Here is a 20027-nt window from a genome sequence, read left to right as displayed (position 1 = left end):
TATTGAAATATACTTCCTCTTAGCACTGCCTTTGCTGTTTGCAAAGGTTTTGAACAGTTGTGTTTTCATTTTCATTAGTTTGTATGAATCTTTTTAATTCTTTTCTAATTTCCTGGTTGACCCATTCATTTTTTAGTAGGATGCTCTTTAACCTCCAAGTTTTTCACTTCCTCCTAATTTCTTCTTGTGATTGAGTTCTAGTTTAAAGCATTGTGGTCTGAAAATATGCAGGGAATAATCCCAATCTTTTGGTATTAGCTGAGACCTGATTTGTGACCCAGTATGTGGTCTATTCCAGAGAAGATTCTATGTGCATTTGAGAAGAATGTGTATTCTGTTGCATTAGGATGGAAAATTCTATATATATCCGTGAAGTCCATCTGGTCCAGTGTGTCATTCAAAGCTCATGTTTCTTGTCAATTTTCTGCTTAGAACATCTGTCCTTTGCTGACACTGGAGTGAAGTTTCCTACTATTAATTTACTTTTAGCTATGTGTTTCTTTACTTTAGTTATTAATTGGTTGATATAATTGGCTGCTCCCACATTAGGGGCATAAATATTCATAATTTTAGGTCTTTTTTTTTAGAATTTATTTATTCATGAGAGACACAGAGAGAGAGGCAGAGAAATAGGCAGAGGGAGAAAACAGGCTCCCTGTGGGGAGCTTGATATGGGACACAATCTCAGGACCCCAGGATCAGGATCCAAGCCAAAGGCTGATAGATGCTCAACCACTGAGCCCCTCAGGTGCTCTTGTTAGGTCTTCTTGTTGGATAGACCCTTTATGTATGATATAGTGTCCCTCTTCATCTCTTTGATTATAGTCTTTGGTTTAAAATCTAACTTATCTGATATGAGGATTGCTATCCCAGCTTTCTTTTGAGGTCAATTTCCATGGTAAATGAGTCTCCTGTAGACAGCATATAGATGGCTCTTGCTTTTTTATCCAATCTGATACCCTGTGTCTTTTGATTGGATCATTTAGTCCATTCATGTTCAGAGTAACTATTGAAAAATATCAATTTAGTGGCATTGTATTACCCTACAGCTCCTGTTTCTGCAGATTGTATTTCTTTGGGCTCCCTCTTCACTTACAGGACCCCCCTTAATATTTCTTGTAGGGCTGGTTTAGTGGTCATATATTCTTTCAGTTTCTGGATATCTTCATCTCTCCCTCCATTCTGGATGACAGTCTTGCTGGATGAAATATTCTTGGCTGCATGTTTTTCTTATTTAGGACCCTGAATATATAATGCCAGTCCGGGGATCCCTGGGTGGCGCAGCGGTTTAGCGCCTGCCTTTGGTCCAGGGCGCGATCCTGGAGACCCGGGATCGAATCCCACATCGGGCTCCCGGTGCATGGAGCCTGCTTCTCCCTCTGCCTGTGTCTCTGCCTCTCTCTATCTCTCTCTCACTGTGTGCCTATCATAAATAAAAAGTAAAAAATAAAAAAAAATCATTATAATGCCAGTCCTTTCTGGCCTGCCAGGTCTCTGTGAACAGGTCTGCTGTTAATCTAATATTCCACACACACACACACACTTATATGTTAGGAATCTCCTGTCTCTAACTGCTTTCAGGATCTTCTCTTTATCTCTGAAATTTGCAGGCTTCACTATTATGTGTTGGGGTGTTGACTGGCTTTTGTTGATTTGGGGAAGGATCCTCTCTACCTTTTGGATCTGAATGCCTGTTTCCTTCCCCATATTAGGGAAGTTCTCAGCTATGATTTGTTCAAATATACCTTCTAGCTGCCCCTCCTGGCAGATGTGGAGGGTCACCCTGCCTCTGTCCATTGCAGGGCCCTGGCACTGAGAGTGTTCACACTGTTGACTGGGCACCTGCTCCACCTCTCCCAGATGAAAGTGAAGGGTTGCTTTTTTTTTTCCAGTCCTTTGCAGAGATCCAGCATGGAAAGCAGTCACTCAATCTGTCCCATTGGAGGTTTGCAGTTTATGGCACAACATGCTGAGCCTTCTTCCAGGCTCACTGGCCTAAACCTGTCTCCCAACTCTAATGCTTGGGAACTCTGCTGGCTCAGGCTCCCATTCTTTCTGTGTCCCTGGGAATATTGAGATCCCACTGTCTCTCCTACAATTCTGTCCCTGCTTCACCACTGAGCACCTTTCAGGCCAGGAAGTCTCTCACAGGAGATTTCTAAAGGTCCCAATTTTGAGCCCCAAGGCTGTATTACTTTCCTATAGCCAGATTACAAAGTATCCCTCCCCTCACCATTATTCTTTCAATATATCCCCTCCATTTCTCTTCTCTGCACTTCTACCTTGCAAAAAGGGGTCACTTCTCTATTTGTAGAGTTTCAGCCATTCTTTCTTTACATCTCAGGTTGAATTCATAGGTGTTCAGGATGGTTTAATAGTTATCCAGCTAAATTTGGGGGACTATATGAAATGAGGACTCCTACTCTTCCACCATCTTGCCTCCTCCTCTAGTTAGTATTTTAAGATAATTTTTCTATTTCTGTAAGGAATGCCATTGGAATTTTGATAGGAATGGTATTGCATCTATAGGTCAATTTGGATATTATGAATATTTTTTACAAATAATTATTTTAACCCATGAACATGAGAAGTCTACTTATCTGTATTTCTCTCTGCAAGTGAACTGGTTGTTTGGAATTAGCCTCTAGGCTGGATTTGGCTAAACTTGGGTCCAGGAGGTAGTTTCAACTCTGGTCAGTTCCATATATATATATATATATATATATCTTGAGTATGCTTTTCTTATGGTAATGGCAGAAGCACAAGATACTAAGTCCGACTCTACATGTGTCATGTGCATTAATATCCCATTAGTCATAACAGATCTCATAGAAAGAAAGAAAGAAAGAAAGAAAGAAAGAAAGAAAGAAAGAAAGAAAGAAAGAAAGTTCTGAGAGCAGAAAAGAACATTCTGTCAACCATAAAACCAAAGTAAGTTACATGAGGTGAGAAATATATCCTCCCAGATATTTCTACCACATAGAGTTTCAGTAAGAGATAAATGACAGATGAATACACTGTCAGGAATATATAACTCATTAAATAAATGCTTATGTTTAAGTTTGAGCTTCACAAGAATCAAATAATTGAATGAGGAGTGTCTTATCTCACATGATTTCCTTTAGGAAATTGACCCACTATCATTTAAGATCTAGAGACAAAAGAGCTGTTATCATTGCCATTTAACATATGAATAATATTTGAATAATCTATATTCCTCTTAGATCTGTGACTAAAACAATGGTTATTATCCCATCCTGTCAGGTAGAGGGGAGATGCAATATACCACAACAGTGGTAGTCACACAGGGTACCTGTCTTTGACTCATCTCCTTAAATATTTTATCCTGGGAGCAAATCCCCATAGTAAATATCACTAATTGGGAAACTGATAAGACAAATCAATAAATTTTATTATGAAGAAACATCTTTATGGTATGAATGGTAGAGAGTGGGAGATATAATTTACACCAAGTTGGATCACATAAACAAACACTTGATAAGTGCTGATGGAAATATAAACTCTTAGGAGTGGTTCACATTCACTTATTGGAAGTTATGTCTAGCTAATATATTTTTTGCATCAATTAATTTGATAATTTTATGAGAATTAAAATACTGAACATATAAAAAATACACAACTGTAATGAGACTTTTTTGACTGTTAATCATATTCAATTTTCTTGCAGATAGTCTATATGGGCTGGTGTGAAGCACGGGAGCAGGACCCTCTACAAGATCGTGCATACTCACCAACATTTCTAGCCCTAAGGGGATCATGTCTTTACAAGTTTCTGGCACCTCCAGTAAGTGTCTTTGTCCAATGTTTTTTACTTTTCCCATATTATCATGACAGAGTGACATCAACCTTATAGTAGTAAATAGCAACTTATCAATATATTTTTAAAATAAAATACAGAAAAAATAGAAAACAATCCACATGTTTCTGAAAATATCTTCATAAAAATATATATTCCAGCATTAAATATTTACTTTATAATCCCAGAAGGTATTTCTGCTTAGGCACTTATGACAGTTAAAATATGTTTATCTGTGTGACTGGTCTGTCTAAATTAAAAAACATATATTATTTTGCTATCCTGTCGTTGGATAGTCATTGGTCTTTGCATTAAATATATATGGTTACCTATTGCACCTAAGGTCTTTCTTTTGGAAACATGTGCCTTACACAATAGTAGATTCTCAATAAATGTTTATTGAATATAAATTTCAAATGCCAGACCACTCACTTACAGGTCTGATGTTACACAGGATCTTGGAAATATCAAGTCTGACCTGCTGCTATTTTGAATGTCTATGTCTACATGAAGTTCAAAGCACCCATAAAACAGGGAAAAAAAACATTAATACTTATGTATTTAACTATAATCCTACTGAGTAATTTCTCATGACTAGACAGACAAATATGTTTTAAACATAAGAAAGTGAAATAACCTCATTATAGTGTTCAGTGTCTTCACAATGTTATAAGGTGTTCACATCTTGAAATAACTTCCTGATATAAATTATGTCTTTTTAAAAAAATTAAAGCCAGCATTAAAGTGTAGTATTCTGCTTTGTATGTAACCAGTAGTAAAATTATTACGTGTGAAATATAAATATGTAGCATTTATGTAGATAATACATTACTTAAAATATGTAAGTACATTGGACAAAAGGAGATTTTTACCTATAACATAAAACATTCAGTGACAGAGGAAGAAATGGTGAAAAAGCTTAGAAGAGAGGACACCAAAATACCACACGTGAACTCTATAAAAATAACTCCACTACTGAGATTGTATAGTACATATGGGAAAGTTTCATCATGCACCATATTATGTAAGCAAAATAAAAAGGGAAATAGGGGTTATCTTTCTAAAACAAATGACATATTATTCTTTCATCTTTTAAAGGTGACAACATGGGACTGGACCCGAGCAGAGAAAACATTTTCAGTTTATGAGATTATGTGCAAGATTCTCAAGGTATGAATAATAAGTAGTGAACATTTTCATGGCTTTTCCTTACCAATTGTTCTGGGTTCAGAAGTAGCTCATGAAAACAAATGATGCAAGTATATAAAAGGTAAAGAAAAGGAAAAATATGTATAAAAGATAGAATGCAGAGAAGTAAATAAGCACACTCATATCAGTTTAAGTAATTACTAAGCAGATTCTGCAGTCCCTCCACCTGGGGAGAGGAACAGGAAGAAGCTTAGTAGAAGTTTATTGAGGGACAAGTAGAAAGTCAATTGAAAATAATCTTAATTTAAACCTCAATTAATACCATATTTGCTGTGTTTGTTTTTCCTTTTTTTAAGGAAAATGCAAAAGAAAAAGTCTTGGAAAAGATGTGGAATAAGAAAATGCAGAAAATATAAAGATGTGCAAAGAAAGATAATTTTTTTTAATCTCAGACGAAGGTTACCTGTGTTTGTAAAATAATTATCATAAATCAAAGTTCTGTTATACACTAGATAATTGTAATTAGAAGTCATGAAGAATTCTGTAAGATTTCAAATGGTTTCTGCAGCCATTTTTAAGAATCAAAATGGGAATAATTTATAAAACCTAAATAATAGTCTACATTCAGTTTTTACTCTGAGGTCTGTAGGCTTGGAACTACAGATGATATAAATCCTTGGTAAGTTGACCGTGTTTGTGTAACCAAGGAGAACTAAGTTCCCTGCATTTTATGTCTATTATTTTCTTCTAGTTGAAGACTCAGTAGAAAATGCTGGAACATTTACAACATAAATGAAATGTATCAAAAGTATCTGAAGGCAGAGAAAAAAAATGTGGTAACCTCAAATGTGTTCAAAATTTTTCTTTCCTATAAAATAATCCTGTATTAAAGCTGACATTCACAGTAGCACAAGAGCTAAATAAAAATATAGGTCCTTGTTTGCTCATCATCATGTATGTGCTTAGTTTAGTTCTATTTATGAATTTATGGAAGAAAAACTCTGATATACTTGAGTTGATTGTTAGTAAAGAAGGGCCTGGCAACTCCCAAAAGATGTAGCAGAGAACATACCTAACTCCATTTTTTTAAAAATAATTATCAAAACGGCTAATGGAATTCTAATTGAATCTAATTAAATGAGATTCTAATTGAAATTTTTAGCAAAAAAACTGGTGGAATTAAGAAGAAAGATGCATATACTTAAAAACTTTGACCTTTTGGTAGATTTAAAATATCCTATCATGGCCATATTTATTTAGCTGTTTAGGTGCTTCCTCATTTGTCCTATCAGACATCACAATAATGACTGATTTATATAATAGATAATGGTTGAATATTTGACATATACCAGGTAATCTGCTAAGTGCTTGTTAAATGGCTAGGGGAAAAAAGCAGCAAAAGTCCTTGCTTTCATTGAACTTACATATTATTAAAATGACACAGACATAAAGTTAATATGAAGGCACACACAAAAAATAGGTAGCAAAGAATTAGTGTTTGCTCACAGACTTTGATGTAACTTTCTGGTTATTTCCTTTGATCTAAATTCTGAGTTTTTGAAATCTTGGGTGGAAAATATTTCAACATATTAAGGAGGTTAGGTTTAGCTATCTAAATTCCTTCCTAGAGGGATCCCTGGGTGGCGCAGCGGTTTGGCGCCTGCCTTTGGCCCAGGGCGCGATCCTGGGGACCCGGGATCGAGTCCCACGTCGGGCTCCCGGTGCGTGGAGCCTGCTTCTCCCTCTGCCTGTGTCTCTGCCTCTCTCTCTCTCTCTGTGTGACTATCATGAGTAAATGATAATAATAAAATATATTTAAAAAAAAATAATAAAATAAATTCCTTCCTAGAAAAGCCATATCAATTTACAGTATCATTACGGATATCTAGAAGCTTCCATGCATTTGCACTCTGCCCAAATTAAAATCAAAGAGCACTTTTCATTTATCTTTTCCCATAAAACTTCCTATAAGCTCATTAGTTGCTTTGGGAAAATTTTTACATAAGTTAGTGAGTCTTGGAGATAAATATTTTTAGACAATAAAATATAATTCTACTCTCACTTGTGATATATAAATAAGAAAGCGCCCCTGCTATTAATCAATACAACACTAATATTCTGTGGCTCTTGGATTTACATTTGACACACACAGAAAATTGTCTACTGAGGATTTTTTTTTCCCAAATGAAAATTTCATATAGCACAAGAATAGAGGAGTGGACATAAGACTTAATGTTCAGTGGATACTTTTCCTGCACTCAGATCAGTGCTTGGAGGATGAGTGGCTTGACAAGGAGTCGAGTTGGGTCGGGGAGCAGTTCTGAAGGGAGTCGTCTGTAACTCAGCCATCTACTACCCTGTGCAGATGTATGGATTGTAGACTTCAATTTCCAGAAAGGGATCTCTCAGAGAAGGCAAATTTAAAGGCACAGTTTAATGATCTGGACCATAGAACATCGACCACTACTCTCTCTTCTCTCTTCTGATATGAAGCTATACCAGTAATAAGAAAAATGAAGCAATAATAGTTAGTTACCCAGTATATATAGTGTAAACACACATCAGTGCCAGGTACTGTTCTCAGTTTCTTGATATAGTCATGTACTTAATCTTTACAATACCACTATGAGGCAGTTATTCCTATTTCACATACAAGGAAACCAAGGCAAAGTTTAAGTGAATAGCTCAAGGTCACAATCTCTAGTAAATGTTAGAAGTAAGGATTTGAATTTTGTAGTCGGTCTCAAAAGCCTGTGCTCTTAAATATTATACTGTATTACCTCTTTCTCTGTCAGTATAAACATTGATAAGTTGGAAAGAAATAAGATGAGAAAGCCAGCCAAGTGATGAGAGAACAAAATTTTCAGAACAAGAGAATCTTGGCAGAAAATTACAACTCTGTTACTAAAAATATTACCCTTTGCAAATATATTAGGCACTTGAAGCTTCTGTTCAGGGGAGCTAATCACAGCATCCTATGTTTTATTAGCAGTTCAGTGCAGCTAACAAAGCATGGGATGCTGTGAAGGTTAACACTTCATTAATTGATATGTGAATGTAATTTTATTCATTAATTCATATTGCAAATACTCATGAAGTATTCTCTCTGTGCCAAGCACTCAACTAAGTATTAGAGATTCAGGGCAACTGTATGGGAGGGCTGAACTCACAAAAAGCCTAGCTGACAAAGGAATTTAGGGAGGGCGTTTTGGAGGAGGCCTTAAATGAACTTAAAATATAAATGATCATTAAAAGGTTCAGATGATGTGTCATGGTTGGGATTGGAGTTTGGCAAGTGGGAGAAGAAGGAGCATCATGGGCATAGGAAGTAATGTGCAAACTTGTCCAGATGTACAAAGAAAAATGTGCCATTTAAGCAACTAAAAAATGTTCAGCATATCTGTAATTTGTTTTGATATGAAGCTAATGCTGGTGTTTGCTGTTGAAAGACAATAACAAGAATCTAAAACTTATCTGAAGAACAAAAGAGCTCCCTAATGATTTCGAGCCTGAGCAGTTGACTGAGTTTGCCTGTTTCAAAATATTCTTATCGCCACAGTGTGAGATGAGATTGGAGGGACAAGTAGGGGTGGGAGGAATGCTCCAGAGCTGCTGCAAAGATCTTAGATAGAGACAATCCATTCCAACAAGGCACGAGCAGTGGGCTGGAGAGGTGCAGGGAGTGGAAAGGATCAGAGGAGAAGATTGTACAGGGGCCTGGAGTGCTCTTTACCCTGATGACAGCCACATGCCTATGGAGGCCTGTCCTCTCCCACTGCTCTGGTTCATCTGACTCTGGGCAAAATAATTGCTTGAATTCCAACTCAAAGGCTGAACTGTAGCTGTATGCAGCGGGGAAAAACTCACAATTTGTTGTTCTCTGGACTCGCACTTCAAGAAAGCCTTTAACTCTATCTCAGAATTCTGTCCTCTTGCCTAATCTACCACAGCCTAGGATAGACCTTCTTCCTTTCCTTCAAAATTAACAAAGACTTCTCATTCTTAGCCTTAGTTGATAATCCTGGTTCCTATTTACAAAGCCTGTCAGCTCTGCAAATACCCCTTAGCAGCCCAGACCTAGAGATGTCTGTCCTCACTCATGTCTGAGGGCAGCTTTTCCAATTTAACAGGTCTCACCCATCTGGCACAGCAGGGGCACCAGCATTTCTATCCTGATAACCCCTAGTGCACATATCCTGCCCAGATCCTGTTGCACTTGTCTACTGGCATGCATAATGGAAATCTCGGATGTTACACGTCTCAAATTTAGGAAGGGCAATTGGTGAGGAACCTGAAACACCATGGAGAATTAGAGAAAAAAGGAAAAGCATAAACTAGAATCTTGTTACATTTTCTGATACTAGAAGAAGAAGGAATGACCAAGAGATATTTTATATGAAGTGGCAAAACCAATACTCTAGACAATTAACTGATGGCATACTGATTCTTAGTTTTGGGTACTTTGCCATTAAAGGACCCCATGTGCAGTGTGTCCAGATATCCTGGGACTTCTCACTTATTCAATTTGAGGGCCTCATTACTAAAAAAAAAAATGTAAAACTAGGAATATAAAATTGGGCATGAATGTGAATATTTAGAATGAGAAAAAAATCACAACACAGAATCATTTTAAAAGTTGAGAAATAGGGATCTCTGGGTGGCACAGCAGTTTAGCGCCTGCCTTTGGCCCAGGGCGCGATCCTGGAGACCCGGGATCGAATCCCACGTCAGGCTCCCGGTGCATGGAGCCTGCTTCTCCCTCTGCCTGTGTCTCTGCCTCTCTCTCTCTCGTTCTCTCTCTCTCTCTCTCTCTGTGACTATCATATATTAAAAAAAAATAAAAATAAAAAATAAAATAAAAGTTGAGAAATACCACAAACATTGGGAAATTTTAAAATGCGTTATATTTTCTATTAACTAACACATTCTTTAGTACTTTTCCTCTATGATTTTGAGGTACTATATATTCTTTGATTATCTCTTTAAATGAAAACAACTTTATATCAGCTTCTATAGGAAAAACAAGTTACTCCCTGTGTTTTGTCTGTACCTAACTGGACACTTGTGTTACCTCCCACCTGGAGAACACTCAAAGTTCCACGCTCAGGCACCACTCCTCAGGCAACATGGATCTTATCCTACAGCCGAATTTAGGAGTTCAATTCCAATGATCAGATTCTTCCCAGTGAGAGAACAACGGGACATATCTGCATGATGTGAAAGTCGAGGCACAGTAATTGTCCTGTCAACCGATCATACATGGGGAAACACAGGAAGTGTGAATGGAATATTTAACATAGTTAAAAATAGTTGAATTGCATGCTGTTGTTAAGAGAAACAAATAATAACAGCTGGCTAGCAAATCCTGCAAAAGAGGAGGTCTGCTTGGTTTGTAGATATTTAAAGCCTACCCCTTTCAGAGCCAGCGTTAGACTGAGGAGGAGCAAGCTGTTTTGATTGACCATTTTTCTTTTTTATTTTTTAGGACACTGCTTTACAGACTAATATTATATATATTAAGTTTAAATTCTTGATGAAATACACTAGTGATCAGTATAGTCACAGTGATATTCTTACAAAATAATTTTCAGAAAAAAAATATATTATGGCTTGCTGGGCCAAGTGAGGAGAGCTTTCATATGTGTGTTGGTGAGAGATGAGGAAAGAGAGAAAGGGATGGATCAACTAGTTAAATATGGGAAATGGGGAAAGGGGACCTGATTTCTCCCTGCCAGATATGAGAGTTGCATATATGACAGGACAGACTAGAATAAAACCAAAAGAGTTGGATTACAATTAGAAATACTGGTATGCAATTGGTTTTATGTGTGTGTATGTATCTATAGTTGGCTATAAAAATAAATACAGGTGTGTTTACACAGGTTTATACGTGTGTGTATGTGTGCACATATAGATCTTAGCCTGCCTCCTGAAAGTACCTGGATCAGAGAGTCCCCAACAGCAAGGGGCACACCCAACATCCAGCTGTCACTTCCTTAATACCATCCTCTACTACGAGGAGCCAGAATTCTGAGAAAAATTGATCGTTTGATTGCGGCATAAAAGGATAAAGATAAAGTTAAATTATTTTATTGTCTCAGAAAATCAGAAAGTGCTCAAGGAATGATGGAGAAATGTCAAAAGACACAGAAGCTGCTTCAAGGGTACCCAAGCGCCAATCTGGGACAAATTGATCTTCAAAATATGAAACCATGAATCTAGCATCCTAAATAAATAAATAAGTGGAAAATTGAATGAGAATCAGAACACTTATATAGTTTCAAAGTACCTCCCTACACAGTACTTATGATAATTTCAAAAGAAGAAAGAGTAACTCTACAGGGGACTTCACAATTTTAAGTTGATCAAAATGAGCATTTGATTAATGGAACATATCCTGATAATATAGTAGTAGAATATCACAATTAGAAGAAGAATTTAAGGTCTGAAACATTCTTCCTAAAGCTGTATAATAAACCTAATCTAACTATTAGAAACATCTGATTTAATTTAATGTAATAATGGGGAAACCCAACAGAATTTAATCTAGCGTGATATGATCTAATCTATTCTCATCATGAGGAAATATTAGACAAACCTAGGGGAAGCACAGCTACAAAATAACTCGCCTGCAGTCTTTAATAGTGTCAAAGCTATTATGGGCATGTGGGTGGCTCAGTGGGTTGAGTATCTGACTCCTAATTTCTTCTTGGACCATGATCTCAGGGTCATGAGATTGAGTCCTGCATGGGGCTTTGTGCTGGGCCTGGAGCTTCTTAGTATTCTCTTTCTCTGTCTCTCCCCCACTTTTTCTCCCACCCCCCACCCCCCCAAAAAAGAACATTTTTAAAAATACTGTCAGAACTATTAGAGGCAGGGCAAGACCAGGACTCTTCCCATTCAAGGCAACCAAAGAGCCATGACAACTCCATACCAAGATGATTCTGAACTGCTGAATTATGAATGAAGTATAAGGACCAGAGATCAATATGCAATGGCAAATTCCTTGTTTTGATGGTTCTATTGTAGTGATATTTGTGAGTATCCGTAATATTCTTGTTTGTTAAAATTACATAGAAAATTATGGGGGTAGAGGGTGATGAGGTATCACATCCGCAATTAAATGGTTCAAGAAATAAGTCTTTGTAATTCACATGCAAATTTTCTTTGTGTGATTGTAATAAAAATATTACATTTCAGGATTTGCTAAATAAAGAGAACTGCAAAATGAGCATGCAAGAAAAACAAGCCTGCCTCATGTAGAGTAGATGCAGCAAATCATGCCTAAAGGCAATCTGGCTAGTAATGAACATTCTAAGACAATGCTGATTAAAATTGTGCTCAAATACAGAGTAGCTAAAAAAAGAATTATTAAAATGACTAGAATAAAAAAGAGATAAATGGAAAATATAATTTTATCAAATTAAAATAATGGAATAATCCCATATTAAAGAAAGAAGTATTTAAAAAGTGAATTTTTTCATGATTCTCATATTTTGTTATCAAATGTTTTCCTGAGACATTAGAGTTGTTGTTGATTAAAAAGCTAAATCCAATATTCTCATTCCTTTTATTCTCACTACTATCATTTTGAACAGAAAAGAGCTGCTCCAAAATTTTTTATTATCTGATTTAAAATAAAAGCAAAAATTTTATAAATCCAATAATATTTACAAATATTATTTGTAATAATATTTGTATAATATAATATATTATAAATAATATACAAATATACAATATATACGTAAATGAAGATATTACAAGAAACAAAATATAGAAGATAGTAGGTGGCATCAGTGTATTGATATCATTATTAGGCTAGCAATAATGGTTTGTTAGGGAAAGCAATTCTTCCAAAGACTGTAATTTAGATAAAGAATTATCTTTTATTAGGGTTTTATGTCAATGGCATGTATTGATGGGAAGGACACTATTTGTCTCTAAAGTTAAACTTTAAAAAAAAAAAAACTATTTCTTTAAGGAAACTATCTCAGTAAAAAAGATGTGTCTGAATTTTCTGAATATTTTTTTTTAATTTTCTGAATAAATTTGTATCAGTTTTCATCTTTTAAAGGATCTTATTAAAAATATATCAATTGTTTTGCATTTTATTAAGTTGTTTTAAAATGATTAGGGTTCATAGTTTTTTAGTGTATCACTAGAGAATTAAATTGCCCTAAAATGTACAATCGCTTCCTTAATCTAATCTTCTTAAACTATGTTTTATTTATTTTTTTCCCCTCTACATTGGCCTGGTGATTTTTAAGAGACTTTACAGACTATGAATTAAGGTAGTGTTACTTCCTTCCACAATGCCAGTGCCATCTACTTCAAATCCAGCCTCCTTTCTTAATAAAATACAATGATCATCATTGATAAAAATTGACTCCATTTTTTTTTTATTTGTAATTTTGGAACTGTCATGGATCTATTAATGTTTTAGAATGTATCTGCTTTTCTTTTAGAATTCCATAAATTTACAACTGTTATGTAATTACTTCCTATTTTGCAAAAACATTTTTCAAGCCCCAGGATATTAATTAATTAAATCTCATTTTTAGATATTTGTTTTATTGACCTTTATATGCTCTTGAAAGCTCAAAGTCATAGTTTAATACTCTTTCACTGCTTTGTTTTCTTTTCAGTTATGTTTCTTATCCTTTTGTTTGTTCAATGTGATGACATACATTTCCCTCTCGTTCTTACGTTATTACTTTTCTCCAGGTTATACCATTTGCACTACCTTTTGTATATCAGATGTGGACAAAACATAAATTTGTCCAGTATTTTAAGTAATTATACATGACTTGTATAACCTATCTGATGATTCCTCAGATTTTATCATTTTTGACATAATATTTACAGACCTAAAAAGGTTTCATAAAGCTTCTAAAGCAATTAAAGCAACATCCTCTTAGCAGTAGGATGTGGGAATAAAAAGATTGAGTCATTTCCCCTCCTTAAGAACATTGGACACAAAAGATACCTAATCTTGTTTTTCAAATAACCAAAACCCCATTCCCATCTTTCTTAATATCTAATTTGGGGGCATTCCTTCCCCAACTAAGTGGGTATAAGAACAGTATGTTTATGAATTATTGCAACTTCATGTTGCAAAAATCTATTCCCTTTCAGTCTGAATAGAAGATATAGTCTAGTTCTGAAAATAAGCGATGGAAGCATTGCTGGTCTAAATCCTGATATTGTAATTTATTCCAATAATTTTAATAAAATGAGACTATAATTATGTTAGGAAAATCTTCCAAATGACACACATTCCAAGTGAAATTTATATAATACTCATAAAATATGAATAAGTGGAATATTTTTTAAAACTATTTAAAATACTTGAAACTTATCTTCCATAATAATTTTCTGGTTGCTAGAATTTTGTGTAGGCAGTTAGTCAGGATATACCTTTTGTGTAAGGAGTGAGGTAGACAATTGGCTTTGTTGCCCAAATCCATTTAGTGCCAATTTCAAGGATTCATCCTATAAGAAGAAAATACTTTGTAATCTTCAATTCAGTATAAATTCCCTCAGGTCCATTTTAGATTTTTTTGGTAATCTTTCTAGATTAATACTTTTGGATTTTTGTTTACAGAAAATTTCTACCTTGCAAATCTACTATTGTATGAAATCTTATATATATTTGACTGTCCAAAAGCTTCTATTATTATTTTCACAGCTGCACATAAAGTTTTAATACAGGTGGAAACCAGGTATTAAGCCCCTTCTAAGGCCTTCATTCATTAAGGAACATTGCAGAAAAACATTGAAATCTCCTTCAAGTTGTTTTAGAATGTCTTCTTTTTTTTAAAGATATAGTCTCATAGGTAATTTTTAGGTCCAATTTGTAATCATATCACCTTATTATCTATACTAATATAGATATATTATAATATATTATGTATATCTATATATAATCTATATCTATATTATGTGTAGATGTAGATAATATATAACTATATTTTTGCTTTTATACATTTTATTAATAAAAATATTATTTGCTTTGTTTTCTTTAGAATGGTATAAACTTCTTTAATATTTTTCTATAGAAACTCAGTAATGTACACTGAACTCTACCTCTTGCTACTTATCCTTTGCATATTATAGAGAGTTGAATAAATTTCTCCCATTGCTCACATCCCACTATATAAAGTAGAAACAGGGAAGATTAGAGACACTCTAGGTGACACTACTCAGTTACTGCTATAGAAGAAAGACAGGAGGACCCAACTCTTTGGACTCATGCTGCTCTGTCCCTACTAGATTATAAACCTTTAAAGTATGATTGTATAGGCCTGTGATGTTTGGATTATGTCAGGACATATCCTGTTAGAAATGAGCTTTGCAATGGGTCAGGCTTCTTCTTCTTCTTCTTTTTTTTTTTTTTTTAAACATTCATGAACCAGATTTATTAAATTTAACTTATGTGATTATATTTCATTGTTTGTTTCTCCTTTCAGCTTAGCAGTTTTAAAATTATGTTACATCTGTAAGCAAAATAAGTGTTTGGCCAAGCTCTAAAATATCTGAAATATGTTCAATTAACACATATTTTTCTGAATAATAAAATTAAGGGCATTAGAATTTACCTTGAGGTTACATATTTTTTTGCCTGATTTCCAAGTTTTTATTTAAATTCCACTTAGGGGCAGCCCCGATGTCTCAGTGGTTTAGCGCTGCCTTCAGCCCCGGGCCTGATCCTGGAGACCCGGGATCGAGTCCCATGTTGGGCTCCCTGCATGGAGCTTGCTTCTCCCTCCATCTGTGTCTCTGCCTCTCTCTCTCTCTCTCTCTCTCTGTGTCTCTCCTGAATAAATAAATAAGATCTTTAATTTTTTTTTAAATTCCAGTTAGTTAACATACAGTGTAATATTAGTTTCAAGTGTAGAATTTAGTGGTTCACCCAGTGCTCTTCACAAGTGACCTTAACATTAATTATATATTTAAAGCATCCCCCAACCACCTTCCCTCCAGCAACCTTCAGTTTGTTCTCTAGAGTTAAAAGTCTGTTTTATGGTTTGCCTCTCTTTCTTTTTTTGGCCTCCCTATGTTCATCTCTTATATTTCTTAAATTCCACATACGAATGAAATCATGTGGTATTAGTCTTCCTCTGACTTGTTTCACTTAGCATAGTACTCTTTAGCTCCATTCACATCATTGCAAATGGTATGATTTCATTCTTTTTGATGGTTGAGCCATATTTCATTGTGTATATATATGCCACATCTTTATCCATTCATCAGCTGATGGACATTCGGGCTCTTTCCATAGTTTTGCTATTGTTGATAATGCTGCTATGAACATTGGGGTGCATATATCCTTTCTAAAATTCATTTTTGCATCTTTTGCGTAAATAACTGGTGATGTAATTTCTGGATAATTAGATAGTTCTATTTTTAACTTTTTGAGGAACACCCATACTGTTTTCCAGAGTCCCTGCACCAGTTTGCATTCCCAGCAACAATGTAAGAGGGTTTACACCTATAAACAGTTGGATCTTATCAAAATTGGCACTGTTTCTTTTTAAAAAACTGTTTATTGAGCAAATCTTCATAGGATCCAATTTGTTGTAGCCAACAAAGCATAGTTGAGAGAAAAATGATTCACTCCTGTGAAATGTTTTCCTTTCCTAAGGAAATGTTATCTTTCCTAAGATAAAGATATATAAACACAGACGTGCACATCTGTGTATTTGTCTGTGCAGGGGGATGTGTTTTGTTATTTTGTGCTTTGGAAATATTGTTATGATGTTTTGGAAATAATAAATAACTATTTGATATATTTTGGTTTATCAAAACATAGAATAAAGTACAATTTTGCTTTAGCATCACTATTCACATTATTCATTCTTTTATTAGTTCTTGTTTTTTTCTGAACAACAGCCAATGGTCTTAATAGGAACTAAGATAATTCTTAGGAATACAGTTATGGTTACTTTTATTTTTTTTTAAGATTCTATTTATTTATTCATGAGAGACACAGAGAGGCAGAGGCAGTGACACAGGCAGAGGGAGAAGCAGGCTCCATTCAGGGAGCCTGACATGGGACTCGATCTCGGGTCTCCAGGATCATGTCCTGGGTGGAAGGCAGCACCAAATCGCTGAGCCACCCAGGCTGCCCATACTTTTATTTCTATAGATAGTTTTACTACTTTTATTTTTGTTTCCTTAAGGTGTTTTCATCCTTTAGCCATTCATTATGTACTATTACTGTCTAATTTCTGTATGCCGTGTTAACATGATTATCAGATTAGTTAGTTGAGAGAGACAACAGTGACATGTTAGTATGAATCAGCATCAGAACGCCAAAGCTTCACCTCTGGACCCAATAATTTTCTGAAATACATCATTGATAAATTGCTCCATTTTTTATTCCAGAAGAATCACCCTTAAATCAGGAATTATAATTATAGCTACCTTATAAGGTTATTGGTATGAATAAGTATGCTAAGAAAGAGCACTTAATAAGCATTGAAAAAAGTTGGTGATTTCTGTCTCTAAATTGCCCTTGAAAACTATGCCACCCCAAAATGGGATTAGTCCTGTCCACCAAGGCAGTTCCTTTACTTTTGTCCAATTTATGAAAGTCTTCTTGCTCATTTTCTGAAAACATGACTTTCTCACAAATGTAAAGACCTAGACATGTTTTACTTTAGTCCAAATAATCATTTGAATGAGAGATCCCTTCCATCCTTGAAATCATAGGACAATCTTTTGACCAAGTGCTTGGAAGTGAAAGAAATGGACCCATTTCTTTGATGATGAGCTGGAATTTGACTATCTTTATAACTCTTGGAAGTTACTTCTCTCTGGTGTTGTATCAGTTCTTACAACCATATACATTATAGAAAGATAAATCAGGGGTGTCCCAGAGACTAGAGATAAGGCTGTTGTTCAATGGCAATTATTTATCAGCAACCAGATCCTGGGTGAAAATCATCAACAGACACCTCTCTGTGCAATGGGGAGCTTTGGTGGCATCTATTCCCTGGGCCAATTATTGCACAGTCAGCAACAAATATGGAAATACAACCTCGGTCAATTGAATAGCAAAGCAATGCTCTTTCTCCGTGACCCTCAGTTGTAATAATTCTTTTGAGGGGAGTAATTGATTCTATCATTTGTGATTCCTACAACCTAGTGATCCATCTTCTTGTATACCAGTAGGAAGAGGAGAACAGACATGAAGTGCAGACAGATTTTTCAAAAGTATTACATGTAACAGACTACTTGATTTTAAAGACTTGCTTAATATAATAATTCGAATAGTATGCATTCAGTAGTATCCTCCTTTTGACGATCTCATATAAAACTTGCAAATCATGTAAGAATTTTGTATAATACAGGCAAATCTCATTTCATTGTGCTTTATTCTATGTTGAGATTTGTAGATTCTGTGTTTTTTAGAAATTGAAAGTGTGTGACAACCTTGCATCCAGCAAGTCTATTGGTGCCAATTTTTCCAACAGCATTTGGTCACTTCATGTCTCTATGCTGTATTTTGGTAATTTCAAACTTTTTTCATTATATTTTTTATGGTGATCCTTGATATGTTATGATCACTGATCACATCAGTGATCTCTGATGTACTATTATAATGTTGTGTTCATGTTTACTGACATAACATTCATTCTGCAGCCCATTGATCAAGGAGTAATCTCAACTTTTAAGTCTTACTATTTAGGAAATATATTTGTAAAGCTATAGCTGCCATAGGTAGTGATTTTTCTGATAGATCTGGGCAAAGTAAATTGAAAACCTTCTTGAAAAGATTTACCATCCTGGATGCCATTAAGGACATTTATGATTCATGGGAAGAGGTCACAATATCAACAGGAGTTGATCCTCCTGTCCTCCTATCCTATAGCAGGAGTTTGGAAGAAATTGATTCCAACCCTCATGGATGACTTTGAGGGGTTCAGGACCTCAGTGCAGCAAGTTACTGTAAATGTGATGAAACTAAAGAGAATTAGAAGTTAAGTTGTGACTGAATTGCTATAATCTCATGATAAAACTCTAAAGGATAAGGAGTTACTTCTTATGGATGAGCAAAGAAAGTGATTTCTTGAGAAGGAAACTACTCAGTAAAGATGCTGTGAATATTGTTGAGATGACAACAAAAAACTTAGAATAGTATATAAACTTAGTTGATAAAGTAGCAGCAGGGTTTGAGAGGATTGTCTCCCATTTTGAAAGGAGTTCTACTGTGGGTAAATGCTATTAAATAGTATCACATGGTACAGAGAAGCTGTTTATGAAGAAAAACGTCCATCAATGCAGCAAACTTTATTGCTGTCTTATTTTAAGAACTTGCCACAGCCACCCCAATCTTGAGAAACTGAGGCTCTGATCAGTTAACAACTATTAACATTGAGGTGGAACCCTCCACAAGCAAAAACATTATGACTTACTGAAAGCTCAGATGATAGCATGTTCTAGCAATACAGTATTTTTTTATTAAGACATGCCCATTTTTTTAGACTATATCACACTTGAGAGACTTGGTGTAGTGCAAACATAAATTTTATGTGCCCTGGGAAACAACAACAACAAAAAATACACTTGACTCTCTTTATTGTGATATTCACTCTGTTGCAGTAGATAAGAACTGAACCTGCGATATCTCCAGGGTGGACCTCTTTGTGGACTTCAGCTCCTTGGTTTAGGGGCAAAAGGCTGATGAAACTGTCGTTGGTTAATACAGAGTGTGAAATTTGGTAAATATCATCAAATCATTAAAAATAACAAATTGAGTTTTTGTCATTGGACAAGGAAGTATTGTCCTTATTAGGTATTGTTTTCTCTTTCTGCTTAGAGACGGTCTAAGCTTGCATACACTGAAATGTGTGAGGGCACAGTTATCAGACTGATGGTGGTCACTCTGTCCACTACTTCTGCCAACACCCTTCCCAGCTATGCTTTTTTCTTCAGCCTGCAGTGTGACCTTTGGTCCTCAAGTGCAGCATCCTAGGGCCCTGGTGACATGGAAGCATTGGGCTGTAACATAGAAATGGGACCGAGTGTGAGAACAGAGCATGTATGGGATTACACT

At 35.3% G+C, this 20027-nt stretch overlaps 1 protein-coding gene across 4 annotated transcripts in view; it reads left to right on the top strand.

Annotated features, from left to right (window-relative positions):
• The window catches only part of SNTG1 (syntrophin gamma 1), a 791929-nt gene that overhangs the window by 698131 nt on the left and 73771 nt on the right, over window positions 1-20027 (top strand). For all 4 annotated transcript variants that reach the window (XM_041768508.1, XM_041768507.1, XM_041768509.1 and 1 more), the window contains 2 exons: window positions 3689-3805; window positions 4916-4987. In XM_041768508.1, coding sequence (XP_041624442.1) covers window positions 3689-3805; window positions 4916-4987 — 189 coding nt within the window. The remainder of the gene's footprint in view (window positions 1-3688; window positions 3806-4915; window positions 4988-20027) is intronic.

The sequence above is a fragment of the Vulpes lagopus genome, chromosome 9 (assembly GCF_018345385.1).
Source record: "Vulpes lagopus strain Blue_001 chromosome 9, ASM1834538v1, whole genome shotgun sequence".
NCBI classification, from domain to species: Eukaryota; Metazoa; Chordata; class Mammalia; order Carnivora; family Canidae; genus Vulpes; species Vulpes lagopus.
This window is presented reverse-complemented; position numbering and strand designations above follow the sequence as displayed.